Source organism: Psammomys obesus, unplaced genomic scaffold, assembly GCF_907164565.1.
Source record: "Psammomys obesus unplaced genomic scaffold, mPsaObe1.curated_primary_1811, whole genome shotgun sequence".
Classification (NCBI taxonomy): domain Eukaryota; kingdom Metazoa; phylum Chordata; class Mammalia; order Rodentia; family Muridae; genus Psammomys; species Psammomys obesus.
Genome location: NW_026590809.1, coordinates 3,962,170 through 3,981,979, shown reverse-complemented (window position 1 = coordinate 3,981,979; position 19,810 = coordinate 3,962,170). Strand labels below are relative to the sequence as shown.

Sequence of the window (19,810 nt, the reverse complement as noted above, 5' to 3'; positions counted from 1 at the left end):
CTGTGAGGCAAGCCGCGGGGCTCTGCAGGTCGCCGCCATCGGTTACCGCGGCGACGCCCGCGATGAGGCTGGGCGCCTGGGGCGCCTCGCCCTTGTCCCCCACCGCGGGTCCTGCCGGGGCGACGGGGGCTGCTCTCCCCTCCGTCCTCCGCGCGCGCCGGGTGCGCCGCCGCGCTCCGTCCCCCGCCCCGGGGCCCTCGGGCGGTGCGCGGCTACTCGGAGGCGCGTGGTAGTGATGGCGGCACTCAGCGAGGCTTTCCCGTCACTGGGTACTACTACTCCCAGCCCGCCTCGCAGCCGCCCGAGCCGCCTCTTCAGTTCGCGAGTAGCGATCTGACTCGCTCTGCTGCATGTCTGGAGGGGCCGCGGGAAGTGTGGAGACGCCCCGGGGCTTCAGGGACCGCAGCTCGCGAAGCCGGCCGGCCGGACCCGCCAGCAAAACCCACCCTCCCTAGGCACGATGAGGCTGCTGGAGCGGGCGAGGAAGGAGTGGTTCATGGTCGGGATAGTGGTGGCGATCGGCGCCGCCAAGCTGGAGCCGTCGTTCGGCGTGCACGGGGGTAAGTGGCAGCGCCCGCGCCCCCCGCCGGCCCCGCGCCCCCCGCGGGCTGCACAGCGGGCTGCCTGCCCGGCGCCGCGAGGGACGTGCTTGGAAAGGAAGCTTACTCCTCCCGTCCCTGGGGACTTGAGGGCGTCAGGAGTTCCCCGAGTTCCTGTCCGTCCTGGAGTGGACCTCGTTACCGGGTGCATTTCCGACTCCTCCCTTTGCACCTTACAAAAAAAGAAAAGGCTGTTGGAGAGGAAGGGGCGAGGGGAGAAAGAATGACAGCAGGAAAAAGGAAAAGAGGAAAGGACGCCCCTGCCCCACACTCGGACTTTGGTGGCTCTTGTGTTGGGGAGCGATAGTGCGCCTGAGCTGCCGACGCTCCGAAACTCCCAGTCCGACTGACACGTTGCACTCTTTCCTTGCAGGACGCTACTTCCGAGTGCTGCTGGGATGCCGTTGCCACAGCAGCAGTCCAACAGTTGCAGACTGTGTGAGGCTGTGCATAGTTTATGCTTTGGCAGGGAAGGGTGCATGGGTTAAAACCCCACTCAGCTCTCCGAATACTAGGAGCTTTGTAATTTGGCCTGTGGACACTGCTGGGAACATGGGAAGCGTCATTGGCCTTTTATACCCTCACCCCCAACTTGAGACAACCTTGTTCTGTTTTTCATAGATATTAATCGAATTTCTTCAGTTCATTTGTTTTTGACCTTGGGTGGTAGGTTCCAGGCGTATTGACAGATTGAGTGCATAAATCAAGCAATGGGTCCAGATAAGGACAGACGTGAGCACACACGATCTTTTTCAATGTGCCCATGTGGATATTTGAAATCGTACCTTCTTGTTAATACGTTACAGAAATGAATGGATGATCTCTCAGAGTAGTAAGTGGCCCCACCCCCACCTCCATCCCTATTCTCTACTTAAAAGTAGCTTCTGGAATCGTTTGAATGCGATTATTTGAACAGTGAATGTGGATAGGGAAGCTTTTTATTTAATTTTTAAAAAATTTAACTTATTTAAAATATAAATGGAACATATAGTATGATTGGTTGTGACCACAACTTTATCGTTTATCCTTCTGAAGTTGCCACTTAATTTTAGATACAGCCTTTCTGTGAGCTTCTGGGAAAGAAGTTTGGGATTTTGAGTTCCGTCAGACGAAGGAAGAGCTCTTGTCCCTGGAGCTGTGAGAAGTGAAGTTCTAGTGTCTGTGAGGTGACGCACAGTGCACCCTGTATTGGTTACAGTATTTGGGCCTAGATCTCGTTATCTGCCCAGCATTGAGATGAACTTCCTGGTGGTGTGTGGCCTGTAACTGCAGTGCCAGCTTTGAGTCAGTTCCCTGAGGCTATGTGGACAGGAAGGTTGCTCTGGCATATAATGAGATTCTGTGATCTTGTTTGTTCTCTTGGACTCTGCTTATTGAACTTTTTTTTTTTGAGACAGGTTTCCCGGACTGCTTTGTAGACCAGGCTGGCCTTGAACTCACAGAGATCCACCTGCCTCTGCCTCCCCGGAGGGGGATTGCCGGGATCACAGGTGTGCACCAAGCCAGGCTGCTTGTTGAACTTTTGTACGATACTGTGTCTTAGAAATATTGTTCCATTTTTCAACAATCCTTATGGTATTAATGCAGGATTTTTTCCCCCAATCATAAAAATGTAGAAGCAGAATATTTCCAGCTAGAGGTGACAAAATCTTTTAAAGTAGCGTGCCACTTTCTTTTTTTGGTTTGAATATTGGGGAGTGAACAGAGGGCCTTGGCGCACACATGAGCTGTGTCCTCAGCAAGTCCCATGTCCTCCCCAACTCCCCCCCCCCCCACCTGCTTCTGTTTTAGATGGTGAGGCCTAAAGCCAGATGTCACATCAGAGGTGAGTTTAGGAGAGAATGGAGGCCAGGCTTCCTCTTTGGTGATAACAGTGGAAATGTCTATGGTAATGAATTTGGCTGCAGGAGCTGGGAGGGAGTAATTGCTGTGAAGAGAAGGCCCAAAAGGCCCGGGGGAACAGAGGTCGATATTTAGTCTCTAGGAACATGGCAGAGTTAGCTAAAAGTTAGGGAAACGTGTTTTTCCATTAGAAAAATATGTTGAAGTATATTTATTACTTACATATCTACCCCCCCAAGACAGGGTTTCTCTGTGTAGCCTTGGCTGTCTTGCTCTGTAGACCAGGCTGGCCTGGAACTCACAGAGACCCTCCTGCCCCTACCCTCAACCAGTGCTGTGATTACAGGCGTGTGCCACCACGCTCATCTTATGCACATATCTTAAGTGTATCTTAATTTTTAATTTATTCATTTTTAAGCAGGGTCTCACTATGTAGCCCTGGCTGTTCTGCCATTAGCTATATAGTCCAGGCTGGCCTTCTCACAGAGATCTGCCTTTTCTAGGATTAAAAGCATGAGCCCAAGCCCTGCACTCTTACAATATTTTAGATGATGCTTGGAGGTGAGATTGACCCTGACGGTAGACGACCATGGCTTCTGTGGATTGTTACTAGTTCCCTCAGCATTCCAGAAGAGTTTCTTTCTTCCCATTAAAAAGGTTAGGCAAGAAAGGCAAGGTGACACACACCTTTAATCCCACTGCTCTGGAGGGAGAGGCAGGTGGATCTCTGAGGTCAAGGCCAGCCTGGTCTACAAAGTGAGTTCCAGGACACTCAGAGCTCTATAGGGAGACCTTGTTTCAACCGAAAACAAAATAAAAATAATGGGTTTTAGAGGTCAAAATGGCTTCATTTTCTTAGTGTCCCCTCCCCCTTTTTGATTATGTGAGCTCATACCATTTTTGCTTACTAATATTTGAATTGGTTTTAAAGGCAAAGGAAAACACCAACTGAGTTTTATAAAGGTCAGAATCTAGCTGGGTAGTGGTGGCGCATACCTTTAATCCCAGCACTGGTAGACACTTGTGGTAGGCAGAGGCAGGGGGATCTCTGTAAGTTTGAGGCCAGTCTGTTCTACAGAGTAAGTTCCAGGACAACCAAGGTGACATAGAGAAACCCTATCTTCAAAAAGAAAAAAGGAAGATCTGAATCGTATTGTTTCGGCAATGACCTGGAAGATCATTAGTTTGAAAGAGGGACAGATTTATTCCCTAGTTTCAGGTCGGTCCTCTGTTTAGGTGTTTGGCTAGTTTTTAGTGTCCTGGGTAATTTGTAGTCCTGAAGAGTTCCCGACAATTGTGTGTGTCAAGCAGGAGCCCCTGTTCACTGACAGGAACATTATGAATGGCCTGGGATAGCCTTAAACATTTCTTGGATTGAAATTATTTAGATATGCATCTCGTGTAACAGGAGTCAGTGTGACTTGTCTCTGGGATTTGAAACGTTGGAAGTTCAGGATTCGTCCACTGAACTATATACCATGTGTCACTTATATACATACATACATATATATATATATATATATATATATATATATATATATATATACATATACATATACTTATATACATGAGTCTTTAGACTCATCCCTGTCTTTTGCTTGTAACCATGTCACTGACTCTGTCTGACTCTTCTTTAGAAATTCTGGAGGTCCACTGTGGACAGATCGAGAGGGGATAAGAATAGGGTCTAAGAAAGTGAGGGCCTGAGGTGGGGAGTAAAAATGACATTACTTTTAGAATTCAGATGGTTAGAATTACTGGGAACAATCTACTTTTAATTTGAGTCATATTTCTTGTCTTTAAATTCTGCTCCTTAACTGAGCTCCTTAGTAATTGAAGTCTGTGCCTGTATACTGTTGAGACAGATATGCTTACAGTTTTGAAAACAGTGAAACTCTCTTTTTAAAATTATATGCCACAAATGGTATGACTTTCATGCTTGTCCCTTTTCACCCTGCCTTCCCAGTCTCAGCCTGATGCTTTGCGTTAATGCCAGGTATATGAAATAGTTTATTACACTGAGAAAATTTTTGTTTCTTTTATTTAATGTCTTACAAATACCTAAGATATATTGTTGGCTTAGCAAGTGTTTGTTGAATGAATAAGTAATGATTTCTTTCAGAATCTGGTCGTCTATCATATGTTGAAAATGTCAATAGAAAGGATGGAGGGTTTTGGGACTCTATGACTGTGTTATTTGTGATATGTCTCACATATATCGTATCTATAATGTTTATATATGCATATATATATATATATATATATATATATATGTATGTATGATTATGATCCTGTTATGTGATTCGAAGCAAACTAGTCTAGCAAAAAAGTTGCCCAAGAGATACATCAGAATGGCAGAATTCATCCTCTCACAGTTCTGTAGGCCAGAGTCCAAAGACAAGACGTTCTCCAAAGATTCTAGAGCAGTTGCCTTTTTTTGCTTCAGTTAGCCTGTGGTGTTTACCTTTGGCTGGTATTTACCTTGGCTTTCCTGAGGGTGTGCTAGTTTTTCCTGGTCATTACTATGTACTGGCGTACAAACATCCCTTGTAGAATACCAGTCGTGGGGCTGACTGCCGGTGTTGCTCAGGCTAGAGTGCCTGCCAAGCATGTGTGAGATCCTCAGTTTCATCCCTGGTACAAGCAAACATAGCTGGTGGGTGACTCCCCAGTTGTAGTAAGACCTCTTCTTAACTTGATTTCCTTTACAGTAGTCCTGTTTCTAAACATGGTCCCTTTCATAGATTCTGTGTAGATATGACTTTCAGGAACACACTACTTAATCCAGTACAGGAGAACCAAAAAGTATATACCCCAGCTTCTCAGCCTAGGTGCTGTTGACATTTTAGACACAGTGTTTGTTTGTTTGTTTGTTTTTTGAGGGTTATTTTATGCCTCCAGGATCGTCCAGCAGGACTCCTGATCTCTACAACTTATACCAGTGTCATGCTTGACTGCCAGAAATGTGATACTGGAAGGTTTCCTAAAATCACCAGATATCTTGATGGAGGGGATGGGGCACAATGAACCCACTTCTGGATAGCCACTTGTACTTGTATAAAATAGAATTTTCTACGAATTGCATACTTTCTGAAGTGTTGGTCCTTTGGTTAGCATACATCCCGGCTGATCCTTTAAAGACAGGTAGCTTCTGTGGTCCTCTCAGCATTAATACCTATGCAGAGAAGATTCTCTAGAGGTCAGGGACCAGGCTCTCTGGTTTACCAAGGTGCCCAAGGGATGGCACAGCTAGATAGTTACAATCACGGCAGTGTATCAGCAGGTGCTCTGAGCTCACCGAGCCATTCATACAGTAGTGCTTGCTACATGTTGGTCCAGTGAATACTGCTGGGCAGGACTGGATGTGTGCATAAATACATGCTTTTATTTATCTATTTATTTCCTCCTGTGACTCATCTTTATGTTATGGACACTTTGATTGTTAGCATCAGGAGTGATTCTGTGATCAGGTACTGAAGTATACGTGAAGGCTGTTGTTTACCCACTGTCGGGTGAGCTCTTTTGTTCTTGGTTTGAGGATAGTGTGCTGAACCAGAAAGCCATGGTCCCAACCCTTGAGGTCCTCTCTGAAATAAGGAGGCATCACAGAAGATGCCTCACATGGAGGATGTGGACATTAGGGGCAGCGCTAATGTTTAAAGTCGTTTTACAGAGTGACAGAGCGGGACAGAGCGGCTCCTTTCAGACCAGCTCACCCGCTGCAAAAGCTCTTCTAACAGTAACTCATCGCTCTCTTTCCAGGACCACTGAAGCCAGAGATAACTGTGTCCTATGTCGCTGTCGCCACGATATTCTTCAACAGTGGATTATCGTTAAAAACAGAGGTACTGTCATCTGCGGTGCATGAAAAACAGTGCAGAAAAGTTAGCTGGTACTGAGGGCTGAAATTCCAGGGGCTTTTTGTGAAGCTGTTTACTGTCTGAAGGTCTCGCTGTGACGAAAGGACTTGGACAGCAGCAGGACTAGCACGTAGGAACTTCACAGTTGAGATTGAGGACCTAGAGATGGGATTAGAATTAAGTATTTTGTGTGGGTTTTTTTTTTTTTTTGTAAATAATTTTTGTTGTTTATTTTGGATTTATTTATTTGAGCAATACAGGGCTTTTCCATGTTACTCTGGCTGTCCTGTAACTCTTTCTGTAGATCAGACTGCCTTCAAATTTAAGAGATCCATTTCCCTCCGCTTCAAGAGTGCTGGGATTAAAGGCGCATGCCATCATGGCTGCCCAAACGATCAGATCATTTCTTTTAATAAGGAAATTGGTATGAAAAATATTCTTATGAAGGGATGTAATCGAAGAAACAGAAAGTCAGACTGCAATAATATATCTCACCTACTATGGAAAAATGATGTCTGAAAGCTAGGCAGTAGTGCTGCAGGCCTGTCATCCCAGCACAGGGAGGCTGAGGCAGACAGATCTCTGTGTGCTTGAGGCCAGCCTGCTCTACAAAGTGAGTCCAGGACAGCCAAGGCTGTTAAAGTCTTCGAAAGTTCGATTGCCAATGTGGGTCCAAGGTAGGATCTGGGACGGGATGCAGAATCCCCAGTCCACTTTATCTCTTAGGTCGCTGAACTGATGGCTCAGGCAACTGATCAAGGAAAATGACTGAAGGAAGAAGGAATAGGTGCGGGAGCCCAGGATTCCTTCCCTAGCTTTAGGGACTGGCTTCGCTGCTCCTGAGGAGGAAAGCTAACCGTTCACCTTTTCTCCTGCAGCCAGGACTGTGAAAGGCGGCATCTAACCAAAACTGCAAGGGATTGTAAAAAGGGGCTCTTTGATCTGAGATTAGCTCCTGCATAGGAGCAGGAGGCCTCCCCAGTTAGGTCCTGAATCTACTCACTTGTTTGTGAGTTGATAGGAAAAGGAAAGAGGAGAGAAAATAAGCAAAGACCATGCACACACGCTCAAGGGGAATGGATGAGTCTTCGTATAAACTGCTATCTACTGTGGAAAAATGCTTCTCCGACCAAGGCTGAGGACAGTATAAACTTAGGGTATGCCTGTGAACATTTAGAATACAATTTGAAACAAGCCTGGTTAGGAAGGCAGCAATAGTAGATGTCCCTCTACATACCACTTCATCCCAGGGCCGCAGCCATGGGCTTTCGATCAGGGTTACAGTTCCAGGCAAGAATTCTTTCCTGTAGTCGGCCGCCCTCGAAATGGTCATGGCATACTGCGCTGGTGGAGCCACCCAGCGTCCAATACAAGATGACTGATGCCTTTCATCCCCAACAACCTGCAGAGCACCTTCTGGCACTATGAAAACGAGGTCGTGAAGAATTTTTCAGATGAGTGTAGGCAAGCCTGAGCTCTCTGTGTGCTGTAACTGAAGTGCCCGGTGTCTTCGGCAATAGGGTCATGCCCTGGAGTTATTGTGGGTAACCAAGAGCAACAACTTGTGTTTGATTTTGAAAGCCTCTGGGTTTTCCCTAACCAGCAGCTTGTAGGGAGCTATCTCACATCTGACATGAGATTTTCAATTGATAACCATGTCTTCCAGGAGAAGCATTGTCTACTCATGCGGGGTTCACCCTTTCAAACACTTTAAGATTTTATTTGTATAGATTTACTTATTTTTATTTTCTGTGTAGTGGTGTCTTGTCTTCATGTATATCTGTGTACCGTGTATGTACATTACCCAGGAGAGCTTAAAAAGGTGGTTGGTTATTAGCCACCAAGTGGGTCCTGGGAACTGAATCTAGGTCTTCTAGAAGAATAGCCAAAGAATAGCCACTGCTTTAATCACAGAACCATCTTCTCAGCCCCCAAACTCCTCCTTTTAAATCATGTTTTAATTACTTATAAAATGGGTTTCCAGAGACTTTTAAAATATATTCTTAGTTTTGGTTAACTCAGCCTCCCATCTCCTCCTTCCTGCTCTCTCTGCTTAAAACTTTAACCCCCATTATTTCCCTTTCTTTCATATCACCTATGTTTTACACTTCTCCTTCCCTGAAGGCCTATTGGCCTCTCTCTTGAGCACTCTTTGGTGCCTGACCTCTCTCTACAGATACTACAAACTAATCCGAGAATGTGGAAACTTGAAGCTAGGATGCCCATGTGAAAGATTATACAGACTTTGTCATTCTGGACTGGGCTTACATCAGTATAATATTTTTCAGTTTCACCAGCTTTTCTATAAATCTAATGATTTTATTTACTACTGAATAATATTCTGTTGTGTATATCTACCATACTTTCATTATTCATTCATCAGTTGTTGGACATCTAGGCGGATTCCATTTTTTAGCTCTTGTCAGTACAGTGGCAATGGACATAAATTTATAAGTATTTTTTTTTGTGGCAGGATATGGAATCCTTTGGGTATATGCCCAGGTATGTAGCTAGCTAGGTCATAGGGTTGTATTTTGGTGTGATTTGATTGAAACTTTGCTGGCTACTTTTTGTTGACTTGACACAAACCAAGTCATCGGAAAGAGGGAACCTTATTTGAAGGATTCTCTCAGACTGCTTGTAGGGAAGGCTGTGGGACCGTTTTCTTGACTAATGATTGATATTGGAAGGTCCGGCCCACTGTGGGCAGTGTCACCTCTGAGCAAGTGGGCCTGGATGGTATAAAAAAAGGAAGATGAACAAGCCATGGGAAACAAGCCAGAAAGCAGCTTTCCTCCATGGTCTCTGCTTGGTTACTGCCTCCAGGTTCCTGGTTGGGTCTGCCCCAAATTCCCTCCGTGATGGAATCATAAGATGAAGAAACCCTTTCCTTCCTTTTGGTCATGGTGTTTACCACAGCCACAGAGCACAAACTCAAAGACTAAAGTTACCTCCTTCTTAGGTCAACCCGTAAATACCATGGGAGACTGGTTTTTACTAAATTTTTTATTCTGTACCTATTGGGCTGTTATAAATCTTTTCATTGGGGGTATTTTTTGATATACATAGGATTACTGTGTAGTGTTTGGAACCAATACATTTCTTCTTTTTTTTTTTTTTTTTATTTGTTTTGAGACAGGGTTTCTCTGTGTAGCCCTGACTGTCCTGGAACTCATTCTGTAGACCAGGCTGGCCTCAAACTCAGAGATCCACCTGCCTCTGCCTTCTGAGTGCTGCGATTGAAGGTGTATGTCACCACCACCTGGCAAATGTTCTCTCTCTCTGCCTTCCCTCCCTCCTTCCCTCCTTCCTTCCTTCCTTTTTTCCCTCCCTCCTTCCCTCCTTCCTTCCTTCCCCCCCCCCCCCCCCCCCCCTTCCTCATTGGTGTTTTGCCTGCATGTATGTCTGTGTGATGGTATCAGGTTCCCTGGAACTGTTACAGACAGCTGGGAGCTGCCATGTAGGTGCTGGGAATTGAACCCAGGTTTTCTGGAACAACAGCTCAGTGCTTTAACACTGAGCCATCTCTCTGGGCCCTTAGAACTGATAAATTTCATCCCAACAATAATCAATATTCTCACTGATTGTTTGCCTCTCAAAATAGCCTATGCAGGATGAGTTTCTCCGTTCTTTCAGTTATAGGCCTTTAGAGATGTTATTGGTTAGAAGTAGCCATTTTTAGAGGGTAGGCTTTTTCCGTAAACACCTGAGTTTTACCATTGGTTCTCAATGTGGGCACAGTGATGCAGACTGGTATTTGCTGCGCTGTGGTGCAGGTCAGACATGACTTGGAGGTCTTCCTGCTGGCCTTGGCTAATGCTTTGTGGAGCAGCTGCCTTCCCAAAGTCCTCTGGTTGGGACATTGCTCTAACTATGTCCCCTGGTATCTATTTAATGGCTGCAGCTGTTATTTATGCCATGAAAAATCTGTCAGCAGACTTCCCATCTCTTACTCCTTAGCTTCTTATTTAATGTTATTCTGTAAAGCAGCCAACTTTGTGGACTATAAGAGTTGAAGAAGGAAGAATGTCACAGCTATCAGCATCTCTCTAAGGACCAGCTTCTGTGAGCACCTAGGAAGCCTTCTGAGTTACCCAGCTAATTTGGATGTAATGATGAAGGACTTTGATCCTGTACTTTATTGTGGTATCTGAGTAGCCATCAAAGCCATTTCCTCTGTCAAAGACCCTTTTCAAACCAGCACGACAGTCATCCATTTTCAAAAGCCATTTAACGTAGAGTATATTACTGTATAATGCTAGACCATATCTAAGCTCTGCTGTTTTCACGGGTGGTCCAACAGTTAGGAAGCAGGAAAGAACGGTTTTATAACTTATTTTTCACTTAGTAATCCTAAATTAATTTGAACTGGATCTGTGATTTTTATGATTATTATTTTCTATTTTATTTGGTCCTAGAATAGTGTGGTTTTGTTCACTGGAGATAGTAAATTATTGACTTGCGTCTATTTGAAAGTATTTGAGCTTGTCCCACTCAGCTTTGATTTATATTGAACTTTTATGGAGTGTTACTCATACATTGATTTAATATGCATAATCTAAAATTAGTTTATATATTTATTTATTTTACTTGTGTGTGTATACTTGTATTAGTGTATGTGTGTGTTTGTGTTTGCATGTGTACATGTGAACAACACGCGGAGGCCGGGGGTTGATGTCTGGTGTTCTCTGCTGCTCTGCATTAGCTTTCGAGGTAGAGTGTCCCACTTGCACCCAGTTCATTGGTCGGCTAAACTGGCTGCCTACTAAACTAGCTGCCTGCTGAACTAGCTGCCTGCTAAACTGGCTGCCTACTAAACTGGCTGCCTACTAAACTGGCTGCCTGCTGAACTAGCTGCCTACTAAACTGGCTGCCTACTAAACTGGCTGCCTACTAAACTGGCTGCCTGCTGAACTAGCTGCCTGCTAAACTGCCTGCTGAACTAGCTGCCTGCTGAACTGCCTGCTGAACTAGCTGCCTGCTGAACTGCCTGCTGAACTTGAGGGTCTGCCTGTCTCAGTCCTCCATGAGCTTCGCCTGGCCACTGGGGATCCAAACTCGGGTCCTTGTTCCTGTGCAGCAGGCACTTTGCAGACTCTTGGTCCCAGCCCCTACTAATTTATGAAACATCGTAAAGGGTCCTATGCTGATGTAAGCTGAATCTTCAGCTCATATGAAACCAATGACTATTGGTTTCTAATTTTTGAAAACCTGCTGGAAAATTTTTGGAAATGTTGTACTGAAGTACAGTGAACTTGAATTAAACGTTCTATTCAGCTAATGTAGTAGTTACTGTTGCAGCTTTCTGACTAAACTTCCAGACAGAAACAGCATGAGGGAGGAAGGACTTCCCTGGGCTCAGTCCACTCATCCTGCCAGGGAGAACACAGTGAAGCTCCTGCCAATGGCGTGTGTGTGCAAGGCCTTCATGTCTTGGATGGCCACGACAGAGGAGAGGGTGTGGGTGGGCCGAGGGCCAGCTCTAACCTAGAGAGCCGCTAGCTCTTAAAGATCTCCACCCTCCCAGAGCAGTGCCAACCAGCCGGGAAGTACGATCAGGAGAGGAGCCTGAACGGGGAGGCGGCACAGCCGGGAGGTGTAGCCTAAGCAGCAGGACCTGAGCCGTAACCCTTAGGACCCAGGTGAAACTGGACAAATGACCTGCTCTGTAACCATGGCACTGCTGGGGCAGTCACATGGATCCCACGATGTCCTCTGGCTGAAGTGATACACTCCAGGCTCAGTGACAGACTCCTCTCAAAAAAAACAAAAAGGTGGAAAGTGATAGAGGATGCCCTTACAAAGGCTGGGGCCCTGCATATGCCTCAGTTTGTGCATGTGCGCACGCGTGCAGACACACACACACACACACACACACACACACACACACACACGAATAAGCCTGTGTGGAAATTCAAACCTTAATGTCCACCTCCAAACTTATAGTTTCAGAGAGCTTGTAATAAGTAGGTGGTAGTCAGGCCAGCTCATTTAGACAGATGGTGGCTACAAGACCCGGGACCAAAGCTCTGGGCACTCAGAGCCTGCCAAAGGATCCTCAGAAGGTTTTTGTTCTTTGCTTTGGATTGTTTTTTTTTGTTGTTGTTGTTGTTGTTCTTGTTTTCTAAACTGATGATGACTTTTGAAGAAATCCCATTAGGTGAAAAGTAAGTATAGCAAATTCTAAACTTTTGGTTTCAAGCCCACAGCCCAGGTGCTGACGCTCAGAAAGGAAGTCTGAGAAAGGTCAAGCAACAGCTGGAAGGGAAATTGATGTGTAATTACCATCTTTCTGCATCCTAGTCAGCCCTGGTGTGAGGTTCTCACTCATGAGGCTCTGCTGTATCACTATGTGCTGTGGAGTAGAATTTGACCCGCATATGTATATGTATAAATAGCTGTCCCGCAGAACCAATTTTCATTTATTCATGATGGTATATTTGAATGTATCGCCTTAAACGCACATAAATAAGTATGGGTCTTATAGGCTTATTTGCTTTTTATTTCCACTTTCTGTTTTTAATATTTGTGTGTACATACGTTTGTGTGCTCGTGTGTGTGTGTGTGTGTGTGTGTGTGTGTGTGTAGGCCAGAAGACAAATACCAGTATTGTTTCTCAGACATTGTCCCTGGTTCCCTACTCCATTTTTTGTGAGACGGTCTCACTGCCCTGGAACTCACCAAGTAGGATAAATTGGCTGGGCAGTGAGACCCTAGGGATTGTTTGTCTTTGCCTCGTTCATCCTGGGCTTACAAGCACATGGCACCATGCCCAGCTGTTTAAACATGGGTTCTGAGGATTAAAGGCAGGTCTTGCTGTGAGGTGGGGGTGGGGTTCAGGAGGTAGAACCCAAGGCTTTGGCCATACATGATAAGTACTCCACTACTCAACCACCCTCAGCTACATTCAGCATTTCTTGAATGAAGAAGCAAGTTGCCAGCTCTCTACAGCTTGTGCCAGTGGTAGAGTGTAAGATCTTAATCTTCTACGTCACCCTCCTCAGCACAGTTAATAGATCACAACACTGGGTAGACTTCAGCCTATTTAATTGTTCTCTTTCCTGTGCTAGGTTTTTGTTGTTGTTTTTTTCTCTCTGACAAATACCTGGGATAATCTAAAGGGAAGACTGTTTTTGGCGATAGTGTGCTAAGTCATGGGAAATTTTTCTTTTCCTTTTTGTTTTGTTTTTCGAGACAGGATTTCTCTGTGTTGCCCTTGGCTGTCCTGGACTTACTTTGAAGACCAAACTGGCCTCAAACTTACAGAGATCCGCCTGCCTCTGCTTCCTAGAGTGCCACCACGCCCAGCTTAAGATAATCTTTAATGACAGTAAACGTGTTCTATTTATAGCATCACCAGTCTTTGAATCTCTACCACTGCAATGCTAGTTATCTAATGCGGTCCTGTCCGGAAATGTACAGCTCTGAATCTTAGAGCATGTTATGTATTTGAAGGAAATTAGATAGCTCAGAAGTAATTTCTAATTGCCTCATACATATGCTTGTAAAGGTCTAAGAGTTGAAACAATGCAACATTCAAAGCTGACGCTCGTGAGGTCACGTTACGAGTGTGCTCTTTGCCGCATTTGCTTACCGTGGCCGTTGTCTCCTTCACTCCTCCAGGAGCTGACCAGTGCATTGGTGCATTTGAAACTGCACCTGTTCATCCAGATCTTCACACTTGCCTTCTTCCCTGCGACAATCTGGCTCTTTCTTCAGCTCTTGTCAGTCACATCCATCAACGAGTGGCTGTTAAAAGGGTATGTTTAAACCTTTTGATGGAGTAGGTCTGCTGATACCAAAGTTTCTATGGCAACTATAAACAAAAGGGCTTGTGTGTTACTAGGAAAGCTTGTGCTTTTTAAACATTGTCTGTTAAAACAATAGGTTTTTAGCAGAGATTTAGGAGAGAAGTGTTTAACAAAATCTTAAAGCAGACCCTGCGCTTAATTTAAGAATTGTAAGAGAGGCTTAGGGAGGTGGCTAAGGTATTCAGAGTGAGCATGTCTGTGACCCCAAGGCTGAGGGACAGAGGCAGGAGGATTGCCAGGCTTGCTGCCTGTCAGCTTAGCTCCGTGTTAAGTGAGGGGCCCTGTCTCTCGAGGGAGTCATGGAGACTAAGGGACTATTATACCTCATGTCCTCCTGTGGTCTCTGGGCCTGCACAAACACATACACCCCAACCTCCTTCACTAGAGGATTTTGCGTCTGTCTGTGTGGGAATGTAAAGCTGCTGTCTTGGCTGTCTGTATCTTTTCAAGCATTGGATGATAATGACTGAGCATAACGTCTGTTTTTAAAAATGCATAATAAATGTATATGTGTGGGAGAGATAATTAATTTTACACTTGTCCTGTTTTATGTTGATACAGGTAATTTAACAGTTATGGGGATTTTTTTCTTTCATGAAAAATGTTATGTTTAATGAAAAGAATTAACAATTGAAACATTAACTAGAAGTTTAACACTAACCTCACTTCAGCATGTTATAGCTGCTAAAACACCAGCCACAGATCCGAGAGGTTGCCCTCTGACCCTACCACTGCCATACCGTGTGACTGCCAGTAAAACATAGCGTAGGCCTGCTTTTCTCTGTATAAAATGAGGAAAACCATACTTTAACCATACTTAACGATTTCTGCATCAGATGTTTCCACCTATGGCATAAGTTCTTTGTTACTTGTTTAGCCCTACTATGTGCCAGGGATTATTTTAGATGTTGGAGAAAGAACAGCAAACAAAAGTGGCCACATGCTAGTGCGTTCGCCCAGCAGGGAGACTCAGAGTCGGTTGGCAACAGTCAGTAGGGTGGGCAAAATAAAAAGGAGTGGTGTCAGGGGAACGTGGCGTGGTGGGTTGGGTGGCCAGGCTGCTGGTAAACTGTTTCTCCCAGAGTTCTTGGGGAGAATTTTCTCTGCACCGAAAAGAGTGTACTGGGCAGTGATGCAGAAACAAGCCTGGGGTGCTATAGGTAGGTTCAGTAAAGCAACCCATGTCAGGGTATGTCCTGACTGTGTGGTGGAAAGACAGTAGGACTTGGAGGTGGAAGGACACAGGAGCTGGCTATGCAGTCTCATCAGCTGTATTGCAGTGTTGAGACCTCCTTCTGGGAGCTGCAGGAAGCTGGCTGGAGTGAGGAAGGCCCATGGTATGAGTCCCGTTTGCACTGGACTCTTCTGCTGCGATGGATAATAGAGGTGCTTGAGATGAAACTGGAGAAACAAGGGTGGAGGTTAGTGAATGTGGGAGAGCAACAGAGAAGTGTGTGGGGTAGCCTTGGTTGTAGAGTTTTCAGTCCTCTCTGTTGGAGGGCTGTGTCAGTCACCTGGAGATGAAGGCTTCCCTGCTGAGCTAGGGGACTCTGATGGCCTAGGAGCAGAGAAGGGAGATCAGGAATGCACTTTTCGCCATACTGTGCTTCAGAGAAAGAGCACCACCTCTCACCAGGAGAGGTAAAATGCTGCATAATAAGATGATGTCCTTTCAGAGCAATGATGCTCCTGTGTCCTGAAATTTTGGAAGTGCTGAGCATCTGCTGTGCATGGGGCATGTAAGGAGTAGGAACATGTTATATTATTTTTCTTCAGGAAATTCCCAATCCGATAGAATACATACAACGTATATTTGCTATTTATGTGTGCTTCTGTGTATTGTATGTAAATCTGTCTATCTATCTGTCCATCTGTCTGTCTGTATGCATGATAAAGGATAGTACATATCAGTTAAAACCCAACAGCATTTGTGTATGTCTAGAGTAAAGGGCTCCAAAATGAGATGTTAGTGAGAGACACAAAATTACTTTAGGGTCATGTCAGCAGAGTTGAAGTACTGGGCTGAAGAATCTGTGCCTTGAAGCTGTAGATGAGAGAGAGCTCACAAAAGTGCCAAGCCAAGAGCATTAGCTACTACAATGTGATCATCAGAAAGTGCATTCCAATAGCATGGTGATATTTTATGAGGAGAGTAGCACCTGTCACCTGTGTGCTAAATAGAACAGGTGGTCTCCTCACATCCACCCCAGGGTGTTAAAGGAGCCCAAACTTGCTCTCCCTCATTTAGGTAAATCTCTTCTCAAACCCCTTTGTTCTCCCTTGGCCTCCTGAGTTTGAATAGAAACACTGGTGTATTTGTGTTCTATTTTGCTCTTCCTTTGCTTCGATAAACACTATGACCAGTAGCAACTTGGAGAGGAAAGGGTTAATTTTATCTTATACTTCCAGGTAGCAGTCCATCACTGAGGAGAGTCAAGGCAGGCGCTGAAGCAGAGGTCAGGGAGGAATGCTGATTACTGGCTTGCTCTCTGATTGACCTTTTCCATGACCCAGGCCCATTTCTCTAGGGTGGCACTGCCCACACTGGGCTAGGTTCTGCATCAATCAGTAATCAAGAAAATGCCTCACAGACAGTGCTATATGCCACCCTAATTGAGGGATTTCTTCAGCTGAGGTTCTTTTTTCCTAGGTGACTTTAGTTTGTGTCAAATTGACAACAAAAACTAAGTCTAGTTAGCTTGGGGGAGTACAAACCACCTCAGAATCATGGTAGAATACAAGTAAGGCACAGAGTGGAGGTAGCGCCACTCAGCAGTGTGTGAGCATCCAGGCGTGGGGGAGAAGCTTCTCATTAGGGTGGTCTACAGAGTGAGTCCAGGAGGGCTATACAGGGTGAGTACAGCCAGGGCTATGCAGAGAAACCCTGTTTCAAAAAAACCAACCAACCAAACAAACAAACCAGAACAAAGAAACTATTTTAAATGTTCTGCTTCACAGCACTAGGGAGACTGAAGTAGGAGGATAGAGCTTATCCTGGGTTATAGAGTAAGTTTAAGGTTAGACCAAGTCTCAAACATCAAACAAAAACAAAACATCTTCCCAGATCCCCTTGTTTTTATTTTATCTTAGTGACAGGTCTCAATATGTTTCTCAGGCTGCCCTTGAACACCGGGGCTTCTCTTTACTGTGTCTGTGCCCACTGTGTCCACTCTGAACTTCGCTCCTGATTAGTACATATTCTCAAATGCTGAGGATTGTATTCAGTTTTAATTGTTAGATTTGCTACCCATAGTTCTGTTTGCCTGGCATGAAGTTTATTTTCTCTATCAACTGAGTGAATATGCTCATGATCATGACCATGGATGTATGAACATAATTCAAATTTAAAGTAGGTATTAGAAGCCAGGCACAGTGGTGCACGCCTTTAATGCCAGCATGTGGGAGGCAGAGGCAGGCGGATCTCTGTGAGTTCGAGGCCAGCCTGGTCTACACAGAAGTAGATACTAGAGTTCACTACAGTCTGTGTGTAAGCATGCATGCAAACAACCATCTAAAATACATAAGTAAAGTAAGTCTTTAGCCAGGTATGGTGGTGCATGCTTTTCATCCCAGCGCTCGGGAGGCAGAGGCACAGAGAAACCCTGTCTCGGAAAAAAAAAAAAGAATTCACTATGGTGTCTGAATTTTAGATGTGTAAGATTACATCATTGCCTCCGCAGTAACTTTAGAACATGAGAATGTTGTTGAAGAGAGGGAAGTTGAGAATTGTAAACTTTTAGGAAATATTTTTGAGCTTTAGATGTCATCTTGAGGCTTGGGGAGAGTTTCTTTTGAAATTTATTGTGTTGCCCAGTTGTCTTTGACCTCATGATCCTTCCTGCCTCATCTTCCTCTTAGCTGGGACCACAGGTATGGACCACTGTACCAGTTCCTGCAGGTATCTATGGCAGGAAGCCAAGATTATGTCATCCAGTTTCATTATTGTTCAGTGACTCCACTTAACATAGCCTAGTGGCTTTTTGAATTCCATATTCAAAGTTTGTTGTGTTTTTGTTTTAATGAGACAGGGTCTTCTGTATTGCTGGGATGGATTATAGGCATATCTTACTTATTATTTGTATTATTATTTTGATTTTTTGAGACAGGGTTTCTCTGTGTAGCCCTGGCTGTCTTGGAACTCACTCTGTTGACCAGGCTGGCCTTGAATTCAGAGATCTGCCTGCCTCTACTGGGAGCAAAGGCATGAACCACCACAGCCCTTATTTGATGTGGTTCTAAGGATAAAACCCAGGGCACTGTGCATGTCAAAACAAGCACCCTGCCCACTGCGCACAGTTTAAATAACTGAATAGAACCATCTAAGCCTACAGAAGGCAACGCACACCCTGCCCACTGTGCACAGTTCAAATAACCGAATAGAACCATTTAAGCCTACAGAAGGCAATGAGCACTCGGCCCACACATTTCTCATGTCCTCTAGTCCGCATTGTTCCGTGTGTCCACGCTTAGCATCGGTAACACTGTTTTCTCTGTTCAGCTCTGCTCTTTTAGGACCGACTAGTGGAAATTACTCATAATCAAGCAAAGAGAGATTTACAATAGGATTTTCTTTTCTTTTTCAGTTTGCAGACAGTAGGTTGCATGCCGCCCCCTGTGTCCTCTGCTGTGATTTTAACCAAGGCGGTTGGCGGAAATGAGGTGAGCCATGGGGATTACCTTATTTAAATGTGTGTGTGCCGTGCTTCAGCTTGGTTCAAGACTACACCTTGGACATAAAAGAATCACTGAAGAAAATTTATGTGAGCCATCTATGAAAAATGTGGTTGCTTGTGTGTATTAGGTCAGTGGTAAAGCTGAGTGGACCTAGGATTTCACAGAGAAGAGCAAGGGAGAACAGTAAAGGAGAGGTGATGACCTTCCTATCTCAGTGGGAAGCTGGGGCATGAACTACAGAGCACTCCAGATAGAGGAGCTCTTCCTAACAGATTCATAGACTCCAGGCTGGAGTCTTAGCTCAAAAAAAAAAAATAAAATTAAAAAAAAATATATATATATATATATATAATTGCTGGGAAAGATTTGGTATATTTAGTGGCAAATACAGAAATCAGGCCACATTTCTAGGATGAGGTGAAAGCAGTTACTTAGCTGTGGCAAAAAAAATGTTAGAATTCAGCCTCGGCTGTCTTCCTGGAAGCTGTGGCAGGTACTCCTTCCCTGGTTAAAAGGCTCTGTCAAGTTACACTGAGGCCCTTCCTTTTCCACTTGTTCTTCTCCCATTCTCATCTGTGAAGAAAGTGCTCTCGGGAAAGATGTAGTCGGGTCTCCTACTATATCCCTAGTGTTCTGCTTCCTTTTATAATTTTGATCCACTTATTGTTTCTAAGAATACTTTACTGAATGCCTGCAATATATTCTTTTGAAAAAAACAGATTTGTTAAGCTCATTGCACATGATGATACATGCAACTATATCCATCATCTATCATTTATTAATCAATCATCTATCAGTCATCAGTCTATTATCTATGTACCTACTTATATTATCAATCTACCATCTATGTATGTATCATTTATCAATCTACTACTTCTATACTATCATCTAATTATATATCTATGATCTGTGTGTCATTATCTACCTATTTACTTCTCTATCAATCCGTATCTGTTATTAGCTGTCATTTAGTTAGATATCTATCTATCTATCTATCTATCTATCTATCTATCTATCTATCTAT

General features: G+C 44.5%; 1 protein-coding gene across 4 annotated transcripts in view; it reads left to right on the top strand.

The window, feature by feature from the left end:
- The first annotated feature begins 387 nt into the window (after positions 1-387).
- Positions 388-19,810, top strand: part of Slc10a7 (solute carrier family 10 member 7) — a 216,550-nt gene continuing 197,127 nt past the window's right edge. For all 4 annotated transcript variants that reach the window (XM_055609064.1, XM_055609063.1, XM_055609065.1 and 1 more), the window contains exons 1-4: positions 388-560; positions 6,204-6,286; positions 13,925-14,061; positions 18,696-18,771. In XM_055609064.1, the coding sequence (XP_055465039.1) occupies positions 461-560; positions 6,204-6,286; positions 13,925-14,061; positions 18,696-18,771 (396 nt within the window). In that variant the 5' untranslated portion in view covers positions 388-460. The remainder of the gene's footprint in view (positions 561-6,203; positions 6,287-13,924; positions 14,062-18,695; positions 18,772-19,810) is intronic.